The sequence below is a fragment of the Drosophila rhopaloa genome, unplaced genomic scaffold (assembly GCF_018152115.1).
Source record: "Drosophila rhopaloa isolate 14029-0021.01 unplaced genomic scaffold, ASM1815211v1 contig_3, whole genome shotgun sequence".
Lineage (NCBI taxonomy): Eukaryota > Metazoa > Arthropoda > Insecta > Diptera > Drosophilidae > Drosophila > Drosophila rhopaloa.
In genome coordinates, this window is record NW_025335123.1 from 7,557,865 (window position 1) to 7,578,095 (window position 20,231).

The window sequence follows — 20,231 nt, forward strand, 5'->3', positions numbered from 1 at the left end:
GGTTGAGTGGCATGTGTGAGTGTGTATTGTGCGATAAAAGTTGACTCGTGCCAGTTTCGAGCTGTAACCGAAAACGCATACAAAACAAAAAGCGGCAAAAAAAATGTGAAAGAATGGGGGGAACACAATGTGAATGGGAATTACAAAAACAAGGCATCAACAACCACCGCCAGGAGCGTTCTTTCCCCTCTGTCTCCTGCCCTTCGCTTCCATCTGTTCCCGCCCTCAGAACCATAAATTCACCATTACCACGCAGCTACCTCAACAGTGCACCGCCCCCTCTTGCACGCCCTTTGGCCCACCGACGACCCACTGAACCACAGGCCCACCGACACACCAACCCACCAACCCACCAATCCACCAACCCACCAATCCACCGCCCCTCATTAAAGGTGGCGGCAAACAAACGCCGGTGACGCAACGGAACTCTGGAGCCCCCGATTCCGAACCCGAATCGCATTCCGAATCCGAATCCGAGTTCGAGAGCGAGCAGTCCAAAACAGAAACATGAATACCAACTAACAGGGCCGGACCTGAACCTGACCCACTAACCCTTGGAATTAGAGGCAGCGATTCCAGGATCCAGAGGGAATTCCAAAAGATATAGTACCCAAATGTAACTAAATACATATGGAGCTCTTTAATTCATAAACATGTGCATGGCACAATTAGAATTTTCAACAAATTTTCAACAAGCCAAACCTACAGGGAAAGGCCCAAAACTAAATAACTCTGTTTTTATGGTAAGTATAATAAATAGTATCCTATCCTAAATTTTTAAGGGATATAAAGAATTTATAAGGATATATATTATTAATATTATTGGATATTGGGAAATTATATTAAGCTTAACTATCATAACATCGCTATACGCTATAAAGTACTCAATTTAAAAGTTTAAAATAACAATTTTATAATTGTAATATTTTTAACAAACAATTCTTCTATTAGGTCTGATATAAATATGCACTAATAGACAATATAATTATTCAATATAATATAATATAATATAATATAATATAATATATATTATTATATTCAACCAAAGATAGTATCCCAAAATAAATTAAAATTTAAGCTTTTGCATTTGCATTTAAAGTTGAACCTCAGGTCTAACCATCTTAAGGTCAATGTTAAGTGCTCCTTGGCTGCTTTCTCATACTTATAAAAACTGAAATTTGGCAGTAAAACTGACAAGTGCCGAGTCACTCTAATGAATTTAATGGACACTTACAGCTCAACCAGAGCATAAGAAAATGGGCAGTTGGGTTCTAATCTTCCATTCAGTTTCAGTTGATCCGAGTGAAATTAGGCTAATATTCGTAATTCCCCGTTTTAAATAGACCGTAAAATGTGCTGATTTAAGTAAATGTCTTAAAAAAAACAAAGCATTTATATCTTAATTAATTATAATTTTGTTTAATGGTCCGATACAGACGTTAACACTCTAGTTCTCTTGTAGATATTCCGCTCCTGTAGGAATCGGGGCTACAACCTCGACTCCGATTTTAACTCTGACTCCATTTTGTTTCCATTTTCGATTCCGAGTAGCGACTCCCGATTCCCGATTCAGTTGCACTCAACGAAGTGTCTTTATACTTGTATGCTGTTTTTTTTCAGGCACACAAGTGGCAAGTGTAGACCAGTGGTGCCGTTGGGAGTGCTTTACAAGGGGGATCAAAAGTAATGTGTATTTACAATCCAGAACTCTAGCTTTTAACTTTTGTCCCAAATATTACTCATACGACACGTACGCCCAGTGTTTCATGCATTTGATTTGATAGAAAGCCAGATATTTGAATAATACATACCAAAGAACATTTGCAAATAAGGTGTTTAAATTAAAGTTTTATATATTTTGTTTAACTTGTTTTTTGCAATTTCCAGCTTTCTCTTATTTCTTATAGAACCGTTTTTTCAGCTCGGTCCTTAACTAGTTCAAAAATTCAAATAAAATTGCTTTCAAACTCAAGTTATTGAAGTGTTTCTTGTTATAAAAATGAATGTGTTATTAGGTTTTAACATGGAGTTTTTTGAGATTGAATCTAAAAATAGCATACCTTTAGGGGTTTTTTCCTTTCACTTAGACAACCCAAACTTTATCTCATCCCCCTCACCCTTCGATAAAAGACAAAGTTAACTGTCGACGCCGCTGGGCGGACTAAACGACTTCCCACCCACAAGTGCGACAGAGAAAGAAAGCGGGAGAAAGCTAGGAAAAGCAGGGGAAAGCGGGAGAAAGGAAGAGAGCGACCGACCGACCGAGCGACCGACCGACCGTTAGCCGAGCGAAGAGCAAGAAGAAGCACGCTATATACACGGTGCCGAGCAACAAATTGAGTCAGTATCGCACAAACAACACTAACGGAAACATCAACGTGAAAGCGAGACGGACGCCCTCCGTCCCGTTATATCCCGTTATATGCTGTGTCTGTCTGTCTGTGTGTTGAGTTGAGAGTTCTACGCCGCGCACTCCAAAAAAAGAAAAAACTTTAACACCACACACACTGGCACACACACACAGTAAGGTGGATTAATCAAAAACAACAGCTTTAGGTACAAGAGCCACAAAAGACAACGAAGAATTGAGACAGTGATAGAAGCTTAGATCTCAAAGTGAGCAAAAGAGAAAGCGAGGCAAGATAAGATCTCAAAAGAATGACCTAATGAAGGACACAAAGAATTGTGAGCAGCTTAGATCTTAACTGTAAAAGGGTTTTAAGGCCTCTTTACACGACCTGGATTCTATTCAGAGTTTTTGGTATTTCTTGGTACTCTATAAATTAAAAAAAAACAATATAGAATTTATTGATGACATTAATGAGATTTTATATTAATTTGTTTCTTAATAGTACACTAGTCATAAAATATAATAGATAATATAAAATGTATATTTATCTGTATTCCAAGCTTATTACAAAATTGTGCACCTTTAATAATAAAATTTTAAATTCAAAAATTAAAACTTTGATCGTGTAAATAGGTTTTAAGACCAAAAGAGAGTGGAAGTAGAGAGGGCAGGATCGGTAGTCAGAGGCTTAGATTTAATTCCAAACCAATACTTTGAGCGGAAAAGAGAGTAAAAGTGACCCGAGGGCAGCGAGCAAAGTTTGCCAAATGTAAACGCTATTAGGTACTTAACACTTGGAAAGATTTAAATTGCCCCTCGGGTAAAAAGCTGAACCAGAATAGACAGGCACAGATGCATCAACAAATCAAACTAATAGAAAGAAACTCGTAAAAATTCGACAGGCAGTGGAGTTGAATGCTCTTCGTTCGTCGTTGTCGTCGTGGGTGTCGTACACATAAATATATATATAGATGCAAGTCATATCCCCTTGTCATCTATATATATACAATATATATTTTTTTCATGTTATTCTATAGTTGATATATATTTAAAAAAAAATTGAGAAAATTGTTTAAAAAGTGCAGAAAAAAGAGCGCCCAATGTGGCCCATGGAAATGCCAAGGAAAATGCAGCAGCAACAAATTCGACAACAAACGCAAATTCTACAGCAACAAGAGGAGCAACTACAACAACAATTGCAGTTCCCCAATACATAAGTCCACCGAATTTTCCGTCTTTGTCGCGCGCGTTCACACTCACACACACCAGGCACACACACACAGGGACACATGCATGTGCATAAATGGCAATATGGACGAAGAGCAGCTGCATTTTCGTTTTGTACCAACACAGTGACACGCGCGTGCCAAATATTGCCGATTTTATCATACTAACAACAAGAACAACAACAGCAGCAGCAGAAACAATAACAACAACAACATCACCAGCGGGACCAGCTATTAACTAAAGGAGTCATTACAACAGTAACAACAACAACAACAACGATAGCAACGAACATTACTGGAAGGCGTTGCAAAATATCAAAGTGGGTACCACTACTACTTCATACTACCACCACAACTGCAACTACAACAAAGATAGCATATTTATTAACACAAACTAACACACGCACCCACAAACCGCCTGCACTTTCACACCCACACACACAATGCAAAACTTCGCATACCAACACGAACGACAAGTAACTGTAACCAAAGTGCAAGTAGCGGCAGAAAAGGACAAAAGGGCAGAGAACAGAAGCGAAAAGGAGCAGAAGGAAGCGAGGGGAAATGCCAAATGAGTTCTGCGTGCACATTCCTCAATCCACAGCTGTAGTTGGAAACTTACACTCACTCACACACACCAACACACACTGGAAGAAAAAGTCCTGGGAAAACCAGTAACAAATACACATTTAAGATGTGTTAAGGAGCGAAGTGTTAGAAGTTGAAGAAGTCTTAAAGTTCATTATAAGTTGAGAGCTTCTCCTATATGAGAGAAACGAGACCAATTCAGATTGAAACAATAGCAAATGAAATTTGTCATCTTAAGTAACTTTCACAAAACTAATTACCAAATTGACATGTGACGAAACCTAGAAGAAGTAAAAGTTGTTTAAAAATTTGAAACAAAAGAAATAGGGAGTTTTCTCCCTTTCAAAATTGTGAAGTTAATATCCTAAACTTTCATATTTGATAACACACTTATGAAATCTTAAAATCAAAAGCAATAAGATATACTTGAAAAAATATTAAAGAAAATTAAAAGCTTTTCTTAGATAAAAAAAAAATAATAATACAATTTGTCATCTTGAGTAACTCCCAAAAAACTATCCAGATAAATAACTTATTTTGGTTGAAAAGCAATCAAAAATGAAAAAAGAGTTGGACTTTCTTTTAGTATAAATAATTCAAATTGATCCTTATGAATTTACCCCAAAATTATTAATTACACTCTGAATATACTGAATAAAAAATATATTATAATAAGTTTTTTGTAAATAGCAAATAAACTACGAATGCACTAAGCAATCAATAACAGTTTTATGAATTCAGATAAAATTGCCTGAAAGTGATAGCATGCGTGGTCTTAGATTAATTTTTTACCAACTTTTTCAAATTTTATTAAATTTGTATTAAGAGAACTCTATTAAGCAACTCTAACATAATTTTTAGTATTTCTTGCCTAACCACACAATTAATTATAGACTTCACAAATCTAAAACCTCTGAAAGATACCAAAATTCCCCGAAATTAACTTTAAAGTGCCCACAATCTCATAAATAAATCAAAAATCGTTGTTGCTATGTTAAATATTCCCCCAAATTGTGTGGAAAGAACCCAAGCAAAAGTTTTGTTCATAAAATTAGGCCAACTTCGCATACCGACAAGGGCTCGAATAGATTTTTGGACCGCCACAAACCCCACAGCTGTCTATTATGTTTTTTTTTTGGAATGGGAAAACGGGATTCAAGTGCGGAATACTTGACATTCTTGCTCTCCGTGCAGTATATGCAGATTAGGCCAAGTTGGCTCAGCACCCGCAAACCGCAGCCAAAGGAGAACAGGAGCTTTCAAGTGCTGTGCAATCAAAGGAAGGACCTCAAGGAACCCAACAGGACCTCCGGAGCCGAAGAAAAGGCCCCGTCCACACCACCGATAACTCACGTTTTGGTATTCTGCAGTAAGGAAAGAACACTGTGTAACTGGCTTGCGTACGGTCATGCAAATGCATAAGGATTAGTCCTCGTAAAACGGAATATGAAATTTTCAGACCCAGTAAAACAATGACCCCGTCACCGTACTTCTTCTTTTCCCCTTTCCCGTTCTCCCCCTTTTGACGCACATTGAAAATTCATGAAGAGCCAAATTGAGTTTGTGGTCGAACCCGAAAACATAACTAAAAATAAATAATTTAGTACAATTGGGCAACCTTTAAGACCTCGAATGGGTTTGAACTTTAAGCCAAACTTTATGCTGAACTTTTACAGCGGAAATTGAAAGCATATTGAGTGGGGCAATAACTGCAATTGGGTCAGAAATTTAATGCAAACACTGTAAGGAGTATCGGAGTTGTAATAACATTTCAAGAAGGTCAATTGAAAAACATTTAGTAGTGTGTCACTTGACTTAATCTATCTAGCCTGAAGATTAAACTTAAAGAACAAATATTAGAACTCATCAAAAGAAAGTGCAAGGTATTAATTTAACGAGAACGATTTAAAGTGTCGTAAACGATTGGGGTTATTTAAATATCATAAAGAAGAAGCTCAACAGATTTTAATCTTTTCTCTACTAAAAAGACCTAATCTTAAAAACCCCTTGATCTAAGACTATTACTGCGCCCAACCATAAGTCAATATGCTAACAGCTCTTTTATTGTCTCGAAAGGCACTAAAGTTGCTCGCATTAAAATCATTGTTGATTACCCATCGCTAAGCAATACACACAAAAACCCCAATTAGACATTCCTTATTTTTATTGTAAATAACAATGATCATAAACCCAATGTACATAAATACATTCACCATACCACTGCTACTATTGTAAATAAAATGTCAATTGTGTTTATTTCCCAACCTATTATCCAAAAATACATCAAATAAACTTTTTTGAAAAGAAAACACAAATATTTTTACACTTTTTCCCCTGAAATTTTTCGGTTCTGTTTGGTTGTGCTTTTCATTTCTTTTTTTTTTACAGATTTTTTTTGCAACTCATTTCGTCTGGATGTCGCCGCTTTCGCTTTCTATACGATGCGTTGCGAGATATCCCAGATATACATCTGAATGCACTTGTGTGCTTTTGGGAGCGATCGTGTTGAATGTGAAATATGTCTGCGGTGTAGGAATTTGCCATAAATAGATCCGGGATCCCGATGCCAATAACAGTTTTTAGATGCGTTCCCAGAAAGTTCTCTATACAGGAACATCCGTATCTTACCCCTGGGAATCTTAAGTACTCCCTTGTTTAGCTAATGGACAATCGCATTTCTTTCTCTTGCTTTCCCCTCCAGATCGAATCTTGATTTATTTGGTTAATCTTTTGAATTTTAAAAGTCATCACCCTGCCGGGTTTCGTTGATAACTTTTTCCCAAAGTCCTCTGTCGAATGGTTAATGACCAGAAAAGCGAGCAAAGTGAGCGTAATTAATGGAAACTGTAATCAATCATGCGCTCCAATTAACCGACCCATCCCGTTCAATATTCTTGATATTCTTGTGGATGTGGCACTGCAGAGGTGGATATATATCCCTCCACCCCACCGACTAAATGCTAATGGCAGTGATGGGGGCCCCTTTCTCCATTCTGTCCCGTAATGACACAGAGCGGTCCTGGTGTACATTTCAAAACTCATTACGATTCACTCACTCGACGTCAGTGCGGGTATCTATATATATATATAAACATTATATATATATAAATATGTCTGTGGTCATAGCCGACGAGTCATCATATCTGATTTCTTTATTTTTTTCCTTCCAATGCGTTCCATATTTTAATATTTTGCTTTTGTTTTTCATGAGGTACTTGGCCTTTTCGGGGAACTCAAAAAGTTAATTATTGCTATGTGGCACGCTTTTATGGCAAATATTTCAGTATTGAGGTTGCTTTGATTTGTGTTATTTTTAAATTAAAAATTTTAATAGATTTCTTTCTTTGTGGATTATTAAACACGATTACTTTCTCGGATGTGTACATTCTTAATTTGTTTTTACGTATTTATTTTGCTGTTTTTGAAAAGAAAGTAAGTAAGTGATTTAAAATCTCTTTGTTTATATATTTTTATGGAAACAAATATTATCTTAAACACTCTGATATAAAGGCTCAAATGTTATTGATGACCTAAAATAAATGCCACTCCAAATGCAAATTAGATGTTTACATGACATTTTTCCGACGCAATAATTGCTTGTTGTAATAAGTTTGCTTCTCCTGATTTTTGAATAGCTTATCGGCAGAACATCTATAAATATTTTTACTAACTTTTTAGTATACTAATAAAAGGACCAATGGAAAAAAATACACATCGTTATCTCGTTATCGATAATTAATTCAGCTAAACCACTTGAGTCAACTTCAGTCTCTTTCACTTCACCACTCGAATTCATGAATATCGAGAATTTTGTTTGGAGGGCTGCTTTTTGGGGGCCCTCTAATAATTCCCAACCGAAAATTCAATGGCGTTCAAGATTGCTATTCATAAAAATCGCCCGAGAAAGCTTGCGTCTTTTATTCATATCGATAATTGTTTGAACAATTTCGGTGAATGCCAAAAATGAATTCATCGATTGCTTGCGGCCTTTTCCTTTTTCGCTTTTGCGTTTTTCGTTTTTTTTATTCGCTTCATTTACTTTTGGGTCCTGGAGGCAGTGGGCAAATGGGGGAGTGGCAATCGAGAGGAGCCCAGAGGACCCTTATAACCTTTCACCTCGATTGGGTGGGAGGAAGTGGGAGGAGATGGGCTGCGGGTGAGTATTTCACATTTGCTGATTTTTGACGCGTCCATTTACTGTTGATTGATTTTGCTTGTACACTGCAACTTAAATTTGTCTTTTGTATTGATTATGAATAACTTTAAACATCGGTTAAAAAAAATTTGTAATTTTTTTTCGATAGGAGTTTATCATAAAAATTATAAAAATGACAACAAATCGACCATTAAATACAACCAAGTTTAAAAAACAAATTTTTAAAGAATTAAACCACAATCAATATGAAGAAGAATGCAACTTTAAAATCCGATGTCTGTAAAAAAAGTTATATACTTAGAAGTGCAGGTTTTAGGTCACTTTTCTGCGAGGCCATTTTTACGAAAAATCGACACAAAAATAAAAGCCAAGTTGAAAACATAGATTTTAAAAGAACTAACCACAATCAATTAGAGTTATGCAACTTTGAAATCGTATGTCTGTAAGAGAAGTTATGGGCTCAGAAGTGCAACCTTTAGATAAATTTCTGCAGAGCCATTTTCCGAAAATTTGTTATAAAAATTACAAAAAATTGAAATCAAATTTAAAAACAAAATTAACACAGATTTTTAGAGAATCGAACCACAATCATTTAGACGTATGCCATTTCACAATCGGATTTAAAATCAACTTCTTTTGCTTATGGCTTTTTCTCGACGTGTTTCTTTATAGTATACCAAATATATAGCTGGATGTGTGAGCTGCGGTTGCATCTACTTAAAAATACATTTATTTTTGCGGCTTACAGTGCGCGAGGAGACATGGAAATTGATAAAATATTTATACAGTTTGCATAGTCAATTTACATAAGTCCATCAGCAGTCCAGCTGTCCGTGTGTGTTGTTGTATGATTGTTTTCCCCGAGTTCTGTGGGTTTTAGCGTGTCTGTTAACCACACCAGCCGAACACCCAGCCACCCATCCACCCACTTTCCCCATAACCTTGCCCGCTCCGTGTGTCTAGCCTTGTCCTGTCTCATCAATGTCAAAGCAATGAACCCGAATATCCATATTGCCAACGCTTCGCTTATTCAATTTCCCCGTCTGTCTATCCAGCTGAAGACCCCACCCCCATTTTCCCTGATTTTCCCTGTGGCTAATACCCTTTTCAAAAGCCTGGCAGCTCAACGAGGGGGGAAGGGGGGAAGGGGGCAAGGAGAGAGGGGGCTTAGGGTATTAACAGCTTCGACTTGGCGCAAAGGAAAACAACGTTTTTGTTGTTTGCCCAACAATGTTAATGTGTCTATATAAGCATGTACACAAAGGAACACAGTTGCGGACAGGATAATAGCAGTGCAAATTAACCTTTGTAGTGTGTCCACAATTTCATCGCCTATTGCTTGAATGATTGGCAAATCAATTAGGCGCTTTGGTTGGGTAATTTCACTTAAGCTCTCTATTTTAAGCAAGAAAAAAGCCGATTTAAATGTTTTAATGAAATTTAAAGTTAGGATTTTTGAATATACCCATTTAAGTCTTAAGGTTTAAGTAAGAAATTATATAATTTTCACAAGACAGAATACTAAAACGTACCTAGTATATATTTAATGTAAAAATTGTTATTATACAGAAGTAGTAATGTTATACTATAAAAGACTACACAAAATATCATGGTCATGTCAGCCCTTCTTTGCCTCACTATTTTTTCCATGGCTGTACCTTGTGCATATGTTAAGTATATACGCACTCAATTAGAAAGGAAAATGTGGAAAATGGTAGAATCGTTTATGACTCAGCATAGTGCGTACCACCCCCACACTTCGGACCGCCCGCCCGCATTTGCCATTAAAAATGCTCAGGCATGTGTAATTGTTTTACACACAAGATGCCCAAGATATTGAGTTGAAGTCCCCGGGGGGGGAGGTATTTCGGTATTTCGGCATGGAGTGTGTGTTTGATGTCTATATGGCATGGTATGGCATAAGTGTAGGTAGGGATATATGTATATATTTCGATGTGGGTATATCTGTGGCAGCTATCTTGACAGGTGCCGACAACTTTCGGAAAGCAGTGTCAATTCTTGTCAAAACAATTTCTTGGCTTTCGGTTCGCTTAGTGATTCTTCCCCGGTCGGAGTTACGAAAAAAAGGCCCCCGACCAAGTTTATATGGCCTATATATAGCAGTAAACCTGACACACGATTGTAAGTAGGGTTCCCCCGTTGATGGCTTCATTAAATTGGCTTGGCCTGCTCTTTTTTCCTTGTGCCCCTACTTTCCCCCACCGGCTGTCCATCATCTATTGTGAGTTGGCCTGTTCTTTGGACGCTTTGTGATGGAGTTTTGGCCCGCGGCCGGGATAAGTCAGACCCATATCGAAAATGTCAGGTTTCGCAACTGTTGTTTTTGGGTTTCCCGACAAGTAGATTGTGTTGTCAGGTTGCGAATGGAGGAGCTCCGGGCAAGTGTTTCAATCAATTCAAGTTTTGAACAAAGTCTAGGACTGCAGCTAAAGTGGCTTAACATCCTTTTGTGTTTTTAGCGGGGTGGTAAACTAATAAACAGTAGAAGTCACTTTTTCGTATGCCACTGAAGACGTTTTAAAATCTATTTACTTAGATTGCTATCAATTAGATTTGGTTAACTTTTCGTTGTCAACTCAGTCATTTTATTTAGATTTTGATGATTTTGGAGGTTTATTGATGAGGAAAACTTACTTAACTTATGATGAAGCTTAACAAATGAGTGATTATTTAAATTTTTTGACTTATTTACCTGTCTGCAAAAAAGTAAAAGATACAAAATTATACAACGGCCTTTAGTTATTAAAAATTAAAAAAGTAAAATATATTTTGTTGAGGAAATTCTATTGTTCAATCTTAACATAAAATACAGACGAGTTTTCTGCCATTACAGTGGGAATTTTAAAAATGTGACGTTATATAAAATGCATGAGTTTTCTGTTTGTGCAGAAGCAGATTTTTAAAATCCTCTCCAAGAATGCGCCTTTGGCTCGGTGTTCAACTGAAACTGAGACATTTGACCGTGTTAAAACTGTCAAAAGTCAAAGTTAAGAGCCAAACTGAGATTAGAAGCCAGTTTAGAGACGGTAAGCACACAGATTCCCAGAGAGAGCTATCAGGTCGGGTTTTGTAATCCCAGGGTTTCCGTGCAATTAGAGGGTGACCCCTCAACTTTAGCCAGCCTGTGGCATCCTTTTTTCTCCTTCATTTTTACCACTCGTTTTTCGTTCCTCGTTTTCATCCAAAAAACAACAACAAAAAATGTGCCAGCATAGCTTTTGACGAAATGCAACGAGGTCGTTGTTGTTGAGGTGAGTTTTTTTCAGGGGGGGAATTGGGGGGCATAATGTTTTGTGGCGGACTCCTGGCACAGGATAAAACAGGGCCAAGTTAACGATTTTCCTCTTTTTTATTGTGTACTGTGCTGTGCGAATGAAATTTATGTATTCTGTTTATGTATTCTGTTTCGACACAAAATGCCAAAGGACTCGGCACTCGGCACCCTGCCTCTGATTTTGAGTTGTGCAATAAATTTTTATCTCTACATGCGACCGGTGACTGGTAACAGGGAACTGGGAACTGGTAGCCACGACCAGGACCTGCACCTGGAGGTGAAGCCTGCGGATTGAAGGGTTTCCAACGCCCGTTGGCCATTAAACAACGCTGTCAGGTCTCAATGGCCACAGCCTGAAAACCAGAAAACCTGAAGCGGCCATTACACAATAGAATTTTCCTGTCTGCCTCGCTCCAACTTATTTGTATTTTGCCTTCGTTTCAGTGTTGACGGGGCTGTCTTTTCTGTCTTAAGAAAGAGGTTAACTGAATACAATATTGGGTCGCATTTTCCGATTTGAATATTTGTATTTTACTTTGACTCTTTTTTAAAGAATTTTGTATTTGCTTTATGTTAAAAATATCGACCTTTATTGTATTGGTATTTAATGTAAAAATGGTAAAATCATATGACATAGAGATTTTCTTTAATATTATAGTAACAAAATCATAAAAATAAAATAATCATTAATTATGATGAATAATTCCATGATAGGATCATTATTTTTTCATATTAAAATGTTTTTTATTTTTTTATTTATTTATTTTTTATTTATTGATTGCGATAGATATATGTAGCCAAGCATTGTTATATTTACTTACATGTGCTTTTGATTGTGATTTGCAACAATCACATAATTTATCTTACTGATATATGCACATCCCTGTTTTAATTGTTCATTGGACAAAGAGGTCACAACGTATACAATTTAAAATGTCAACATCTCGCAGACGTAACCACCATGTAACCAAAGTGAATGATGCCAACAATAGGCACTTAATTACGGAATAACAAGCAATTGATGGAATAAAAGCCGAAACGACAGCACTACTCGATTGTGGTTCGAGGTCCTGTGCTCCTGTCTCCTGTCTCCTGTCTCCTTGGCTTTATTGTTATTGGCCAAGCTGCGTTGCGGGCCATGTTTTAGCGCTGAGTGCTGAATGACATTTGGGTCACCTGGGGCTCCCCGACCTGCATGTATACTATATACACACCCGTTTAACTTATTCAATGCCCATTCGGAGCTGAGGTTCGTCCTCTGACCATCGACGAGGACATTCACACGCGGCCCTCGTCTTGATTTTTTTTATTTTTTATTTTTTCTGTCCCTTTGCCGTTCCATCGGTGCATGCTGAATAGGATTTAAGGGGTCGATACAGTGCGTCCCCCGGTTGTAAGGCGATTGATGGCTTAATGCCCCGTGTTGTTGTCGAGTGTGTAACATGGGATTACCGTGATTTGTTGTGCTAAGCAATCGAATTTGATTGGCCATTGAACAGGAGAAAAGTAAATTATCAATTTAAGTAGGTGAGCTTATGGTGGCCATTGAATATGAAGGGATAAAGGACACGTATTGATTCGTCTTTATATAAGGCAGAAATGGTAATTGGAACTAGTTACGAGATTATGTACTTGGCAAAAAAGCATTTGCTTTTGGCTTGCAAATTTGAATAATATATTGCAATAAAAACTGCGAATAAAAAACATAATTCCTTATTTTCAAGAAGTTTCTTCTGCACTAGTAAATAACAGAACTCATCAGTAAACTAGCTCATAATCTGATGAAATCAGTGTACAAATTACAAAATATTTATGAGGCGATTATCGACAGGCAATCCAAATGAATTACACAGCTGAGTCGCACTGTACGTGCCTGTGTGCGATAAAGCAATCATTTTAATGGTGCGATTAAAATTTCATCAGTTCTACTCATCGAATGAAATCGAATTAAAGCGTGGCGCATCGAAAGACGAGATGTTTATCAATTATTCCAGATTCATCTATGAATGAAACTTTCTGATGATTCAGCCTTATTGGTTGTGGCTTTCTCAATTTTTTGTTTATACCAAAGTGACTGACAAATCAATCAATAGCAAAACGAACGATATTTATAGAATATCCCATCAAGGGTGGCTCATAAACAATTGAATTCATTTTCGGCCCCAAAATGCGATTGCATTTGCCGTCGAGAGAAAATGAATTTTTTAACCCAATTTGGAGCAAGAAACCATGTCCCATTCTCCGTCCGTCCCTTTGAATTTTGGGACGTATCTTTGCCCAGTGGCGTACGAGGGGGGTTAAAATCATAAATTGTACAGAATAATATTGTTGAAAAAATAGAAAATATATCGCGTTTTAATATCATAATTTAAACAACGTAAATATCTATTATAATTGGACATATATTATAAGTTATGTTTATAGTACATTCTCAACAATTATCATATACAATTGTTTATAAAACATTAATATTTATTTTAGTTTTTATTTTTATTTTCTAGCAATAGAAAATAACTCTGTTAAGAAGGTAATTAATACAAATGCAATATGTACCGAAAAGAAATGAATAGAATTTTTTTTAAACCCCCTTTGGGGATCTTAGAACACCTTCCCCTCGATGAACTCCTGTCCACGCCCCTGTCTTCATCCGTATCTATATCTGCCGCATTCTGCCTGGCACGGACTCTTCTGACATGGTCTATGGTCTATGGGCTGTGGGGCCCCCAACTATTATTAGCGGCACGCTCGACATGCAAACGTATAATGGATTCATATATATTGTGTGTACAGTATGTGCTTGCACATGGGGGCCATATAATGTTGGCGATATGTATAGTTATGCCAGCCAGTCCATCCAGAAGAACTCATTGCTCTGCAGGTGTTCAAATTTTCACATTTTTCGTCCAGCTCGCTGAAATGTCCTTTTGTCCTTTTCTCACACTGTAAAAAAATTCGTAACCACAGAATTTTTATTAGAAATTTAAAAAAAGTTGTTTTTTAGAAAAAATATAAGCAAATAAATAAAGACACTTTTAAAATAGTTTCAGAACACCAAAAATATTTTACAAAGTTAAAATTTATACCTAAACATTTTTAAAACTTTTATAGACTTTAAGGGGTTGCCATTTATATTGTATTTATTATATTTTAGGTTTAAATTTAATGAAATAATGTTTATTACCATCAATTATAAATGACAATATTTAAATGGAAATTGTTTTATTTAAAATTTGATTTACTCGTTAAGTGTTTAAATATTTTTTCTTTATGCATTTCCTATATTAACCAACAAACCTCGGCATACCTGTGCCTCCATACTTTACAATTCTCGTTTGTTTTTATAGCTGAATTATTGATTACATTTTTGAGATTTGTTTGAATTTTTTGTAAAGGTTTTCCTTGTCCCTTCCCTTTTGTTTTTCGCATAGGTGACTTGCGGTCAACAAGCTTTCCCGCATTTCCCGCTTTTTCCTGGCACATATGTGTGCGCTGGCTTTGAAGCTTTTGTGGCTTATCAGTTCTTTGTTACCAACGTCCAACTTCTGGCAAATAGTTTTCCCGGAAAGCTTGGCCACAGCTTTCGAACCCGTCTTTCATTTCATTTTCCATTTTCTTTATGGAATTTTAAGCCGTTCCTTTGTCTTTTTCTCGCACTCACTTCACATGCCCTGATTTGGCGATTTGTTTTCGACTTTATGACTTGTGATTTCTTTTACCTTGGCATAAATTCTGTTCATATAGTTTGATTTCTCTTTTTTAGGAGAATTTTTTCGGTTAAATATTCATAAATTTAACACACATACGCAGTGTTGGTCATATTGTTCATACGAAGAGTTTCCACTTAACAGGATATGCAATTTATAAATACATAATATAACCTAACTTATTTATATTTATTTGAATAATTGCTAAGCAAATGCAAAAACTACCAACTACAAACTAACAAAACCTGAGGCAATCTTGTGTAAAGTCGCAATAGCCATATTTAAATGTTTATTGATATTTGTGTTTGGTTTGATTTAAAGGCATTGAAAGCAGAAATCAGTTTCAGGAATGTTTTTTATTGCTGACAAATTTGGCAAAGCTAAATTTGACAAGATTTATACATGCAAATTTAAAAAAAAAATTTCAACATTTTGATTGCAAAATTTGAATGACATTTCCATATTACACACTAATTTACCTAATTTGTTTTGTTATTTGACCGGTCGCTTAACTATTACTATAGCTCGTAATTCCTTTTGCTTATGCTTCAAAATAATTACAAATATTTTTAAATAATGTACAAAAATATTGTAAGTGCTTACATGTGTAAATTATTGGCTTATTTATATTTCAAACAATTGTATTGCTTAATATCTGTATTGTGTTTTATTTGTATTTGTGTTATATTTAAGCTTAATTTTGATTATTGTTTGCCCATCAAATGCTAAACGACATAATAAACGACACTCAAAATTTAAGCTAAGCTTTAAGCAAGATTATAAATAAGGATTGTTCACAATAGTCAAAAGCTGATTTTATTAATTGGTTGTTATTTGCCTTGTGGCACACTAATTTATTGTCTGTTTTTGTGCGGTGTTAAATTAAAACTCTTTTGATTGCTTTCCATTACAGATGTCAATTCAGAAGCTAAACGACACCACCAACTCGGGCTACGTAAGTTCCGAGGAGACGGACTCGCTGCTGGTGAGCAGTTCGAATCCCTCGAAGGGAGGTGGTCGGACGGCCCTGCTCCGCCAGGTGAAGAGTAGCTCCACAAATGGCCCAACGACTGGGGCCTCCACATCCTCATCGGGATCGGGATCGGGCGGGGGCGGGGGAGGATCCGCATCGACGGGCTCGAACTCCGCAGCTGGTGCTGGGGCTTCCAAGCCGACGCTGATGCGGCAGGATCGCACTTCCACCTACCTGACCAGTCCCCAGCAGTCGCAGCATGCGAGAATGGGCTCCGAGGAGAGCATGCGGGGAGGAGGAACTGGCCACGACGAGGACGTGGAGCAGGGCCTGGTCCGCAGCAGCATAGTGCCTGACATCGAAGTACACGAAGAGGACCAAGATAGCCACAGCCAGGGAACAAGTAGTAACCAGCAACAGACACAACCGACCATATCAATTATGAATTTAAGCCTAAAGCCCGGCGACAGCCATAGCCACAGCTCCAGTCCGGGTGTGAGCCACCCCAATTTGGGCACCTCATCATATCAGAACCTGGCCTCGAGCATACCGCCCAGCGTGCCAAGTCGCTGCAGGGCGTGCCGCAACTGCAGCCGACGTGCTTCCACCACGCCCACCACGCTGATCGATCGCTCCGCCTCACGCGACAGTGTGAAAAGTGCCTTCCAGCAGGGCAATCTCAGCGGCTCCATGGCCATTTGCATATCGAATTCGGCCCTGCCGCAACAGCAGCAGCAGCAGTACCACCTGCAACAGCAGCAACACTATCAGCTGCAGCAGCAACATCTGGCACAGCAGCAACAGCTGCAGCAGCAGCAGCAGCAGCAAGTGCCGCCCGTTCTCATCACCTCATCGCCCACGAATGGATCACGGATAATACGGCAGAGTTCACAACCGGAATCGAGCAGTACGGCGATTTGCTGCGGACCGCATTCCGCCTGCGTCGGCCACGCCCACTCCCACTCGCATACGGTTCCAAATGTATCGCTGAAGCAATTGCGCGAAAGTTCCGGCGATGGAATCGCTGGGATTGCAGCCGATTCCCTGCGGATCAATGGGGGAATGCGGCCCTTCAAGCAGGTGAGAATCAGTTGGTAAACGTGAAATAAAAAAATTAAAACCCCACCTGCCCAGTTCACCCGACCTCCTCCCCTCTTGCTTTGTCGTGAGGGGGAGGCAAACTTAGCCACCCACACTCGGAGAAAATCAGCAAATCACTGAGGAAAAGAAGCCTTTTAGTACTTCATTTAAAAAATAATTTGTTTTGATTTGAGGATGCCAAAATGCTTATAATTGGCTATCAAGACTAATTTACAATAAATTTAGAAATATTTAGCAAAATACATTCATATATAAATTTAAAATTCTAAAAAATTTAAAGTTATAGAAATGTTTTATTTTAGAGTGACCAGCTATGTTAAACCTTCAAAAGGGTGGCCTTGTTCATATTTTCCTCTACTGAATGTAAAAAATAATTATTTTATAACTATTTAATCAAATACAAACAGCTTTATTCCTTTACCAAAAACCGAAGGCACTTTTCCAATTTGAAAGACTTCGTTTTTCCGAGTGATTCTATACCATGACCCCCCTGTACATAATTCATGTACATAAGACATCAGCAATCGCCCAGCTCATAAATGTCCGAGTGGACGCCACCCAGGAGTACCCTTAGCGCTCGGTGTGTACACAGACCTCTATGTATCATATATAGTATATCAACTCAGCAAATCCCTTCTCTATACATAAGTATATACCCGTAAATTGGATGTTTTGTAGCCACTATCGCACTCGATGTTCTGTGTTCATACAAAGAATTCCCAGATCTTTCATTATTCTAAATACATACGCGTGTTAAAGGATATTCAAGTTCAGTGGGACCAGATTGTGGTATAAGCTTAAATTGTTGCACTGGCCAGCCCCAAAAAAGGTTATGTATTACAAAAGTTTAAGCAGATAGGAAATTTTAAGTAACCAGATCGGAATGCTAAAAAGATGAATTTCCTAACATTATATATTATTATTATATTATATATTATGGATTATGGGGTTTATTATAAATGGTATTTTTAAGCTTACTTAAAACCTTGTGTGTAAGATAGACTCCTCAATTTTTATTACTCATACATATAAAATCTAGAATAATGGCCCCACTTAAAGAAAGCATCAAAAAATCGCTGTACTATTCCTAGTTATTAAACTTTCTCATGTGGAAATCTCACCGCCAAAATCACTGCCCATAACTCATCTTCATAAACACACAAAAAAATCCCTCCAAGATGTTTTTTATGTTCAGTTCGAATTTCTTTATTTATGCTATAGATGTTTTCTAATAATCATAAAACGCTGGCAATTTGTGATTTGCTTATATTGTTGCTGTTTTTCTTTTGGTTTGTTTTCGTTGAATTTATTTCTTCTCAACCAATCTCCGCCGCCTCCTACATTTGGCCATTTAACGTTTTTCGCGCGCTAAAATCCAATTAGTGAAAATCAATATTGCTCATACGCGGCGTTGGCTCAACAATTATTTTGTTCATTTGCCCGCTTGGCCACCTTCAATCGCATTTCGTTGCCTCCATGTATTTATATTTCTTTTCCTCAGTCTTCCTTTCGCATTACTTTCGGTGGGCATAATTAAAAATTTTGTTTACACGCCATTTGATCGGGGGGAATGGAAATGGAAAATGGAAATGGGAATCTTAGTAGGTGGGCCTAAGAGCATTTACCATTTACCATTTTACCATTTAATGATGAAAATCCAACAAACGCAATTAAGACATTTCTTTCCTGCAGTCTAAAAATTGATTATTCATGTGGCAATAGAATTGTTAAGTGCTACAGCAAATACAATTCCTAGTCGTTCTATCTATATCTCTCATCTCTCCTTTATAATTAATATCAATTTGCGCCCAACGTGTCTGAACTTTTGTCGTCCATAAATATCTCGAAAAAGAAAAAAAAATAAGAAAGAAATAATATATAAATATAGATGGGAAAAAAATGATATCGCTTCCTTCTTCATGCTGGCAGTGACCTTACCATGATTGATGAATGTTTTCACTCTTTGACATTTGCCGTCGCGTTTTTCCTATTTTCTCTTCCAAAACCCCCCCCACATTTGTCGTCTTTTTTTTTTGGGTTTTTTTTCAGTCTTTATAGATAATTGCGTTGGGTTCTCTGTCAGACACTTTTGGGCAATAGTCAGGGGATAAGGACAAGAAGCCGGCCAAAATGAGAATGGAATGGGGACGGTAAAACATTTATGGAAGCTTCGGGGCACAACAAAAGCTTTACGTTTTCAAAAAACTAGCGGTAAAGATAGCAAAGTAATGGGGAATGAGATGGTTTGGGGTAAAGTAAAGCCTCCACATTAAACGGCTCCCCATGCAAATGGGCCAAGAGCTTTCAAGCCACATTTAACACGAATAAAAAAGAAAACAAACAATTTGTATATGCAATTCCCCTGCGGTCACCTTTTTACACTTAACCCCCTCGCTTTCAAAAGAGCTTTTGGGAGCTTTTCCTGCATGGGGTTAAGTGGGTAAAGCTTCAACGTATTTCAAGTTTTCAATTGTCTTCGGTTTTCCGCTTTCCATTTTCGTTGACCTATGTTGTTTTTATTGTTTAAAAGCTCTCTATTTAATTATGCAACATGCAGTGAACTTTTCATCCCATTCCATTTCACACACTACACCATATAATACACCCTGGCAATCCCACAGGATCACACGTGTCGAGAAAGCCCGTCATTACTTATCATGTCTATCATATCCCTACCATATATGACAATTTTGCGCATATCACTTCAATCGCATAGTAAACATTTGGCTGCAGGATTATACGTCTAGATACCCCGGCATTACATCTCCTAATTAATTACTAGTTATCTAACTATCCTTACCATATATATGACATCTTTGTAATCGATTACCCTTTAGT

General features: G+C 37.5%; 1 protein-coding gene across 18 annotated transcripts in view; it reads left to right on the plus strand.

Moving 5' to 3' along the window:
• Positions 1 to 2,359: 2,359 nt before the first annotated feature.
• The window catches only part of LOC108047635 (small conductance calcium-activated potassium channel protein), a 67,114-nt gene continuing 49,242 nt past the window's right edge, over positions 2,360 to 20,231 (plus strand). For 16 of the 18 annotated variants that reach the window (XR_001769445.1, XM_017127902.2, XM_017127898.2 and 13 more), the window contains exons 1-3: positions 2,360 to 2,556; positions 3,388 to 3,896; positions 16,233 to 17,372. Coding sequence is in view for 17 of the 18 variants with exons in the window: in XM_017127902.2 (XP_016983391.1) it covers positions 16,233 to 17,372 (1,140 nt within the window). In the remaining variant the exon portion in view is untranslated. The remainder of the gene's footprint in view (positions 2,557 to 3,387; positions 3,897 to 16,232; positions 17,373 to 20,231) is intronic. The other 2 variants (XM_017127899.2, XM_017127900.2) reach the window with 2 other exon arrangements.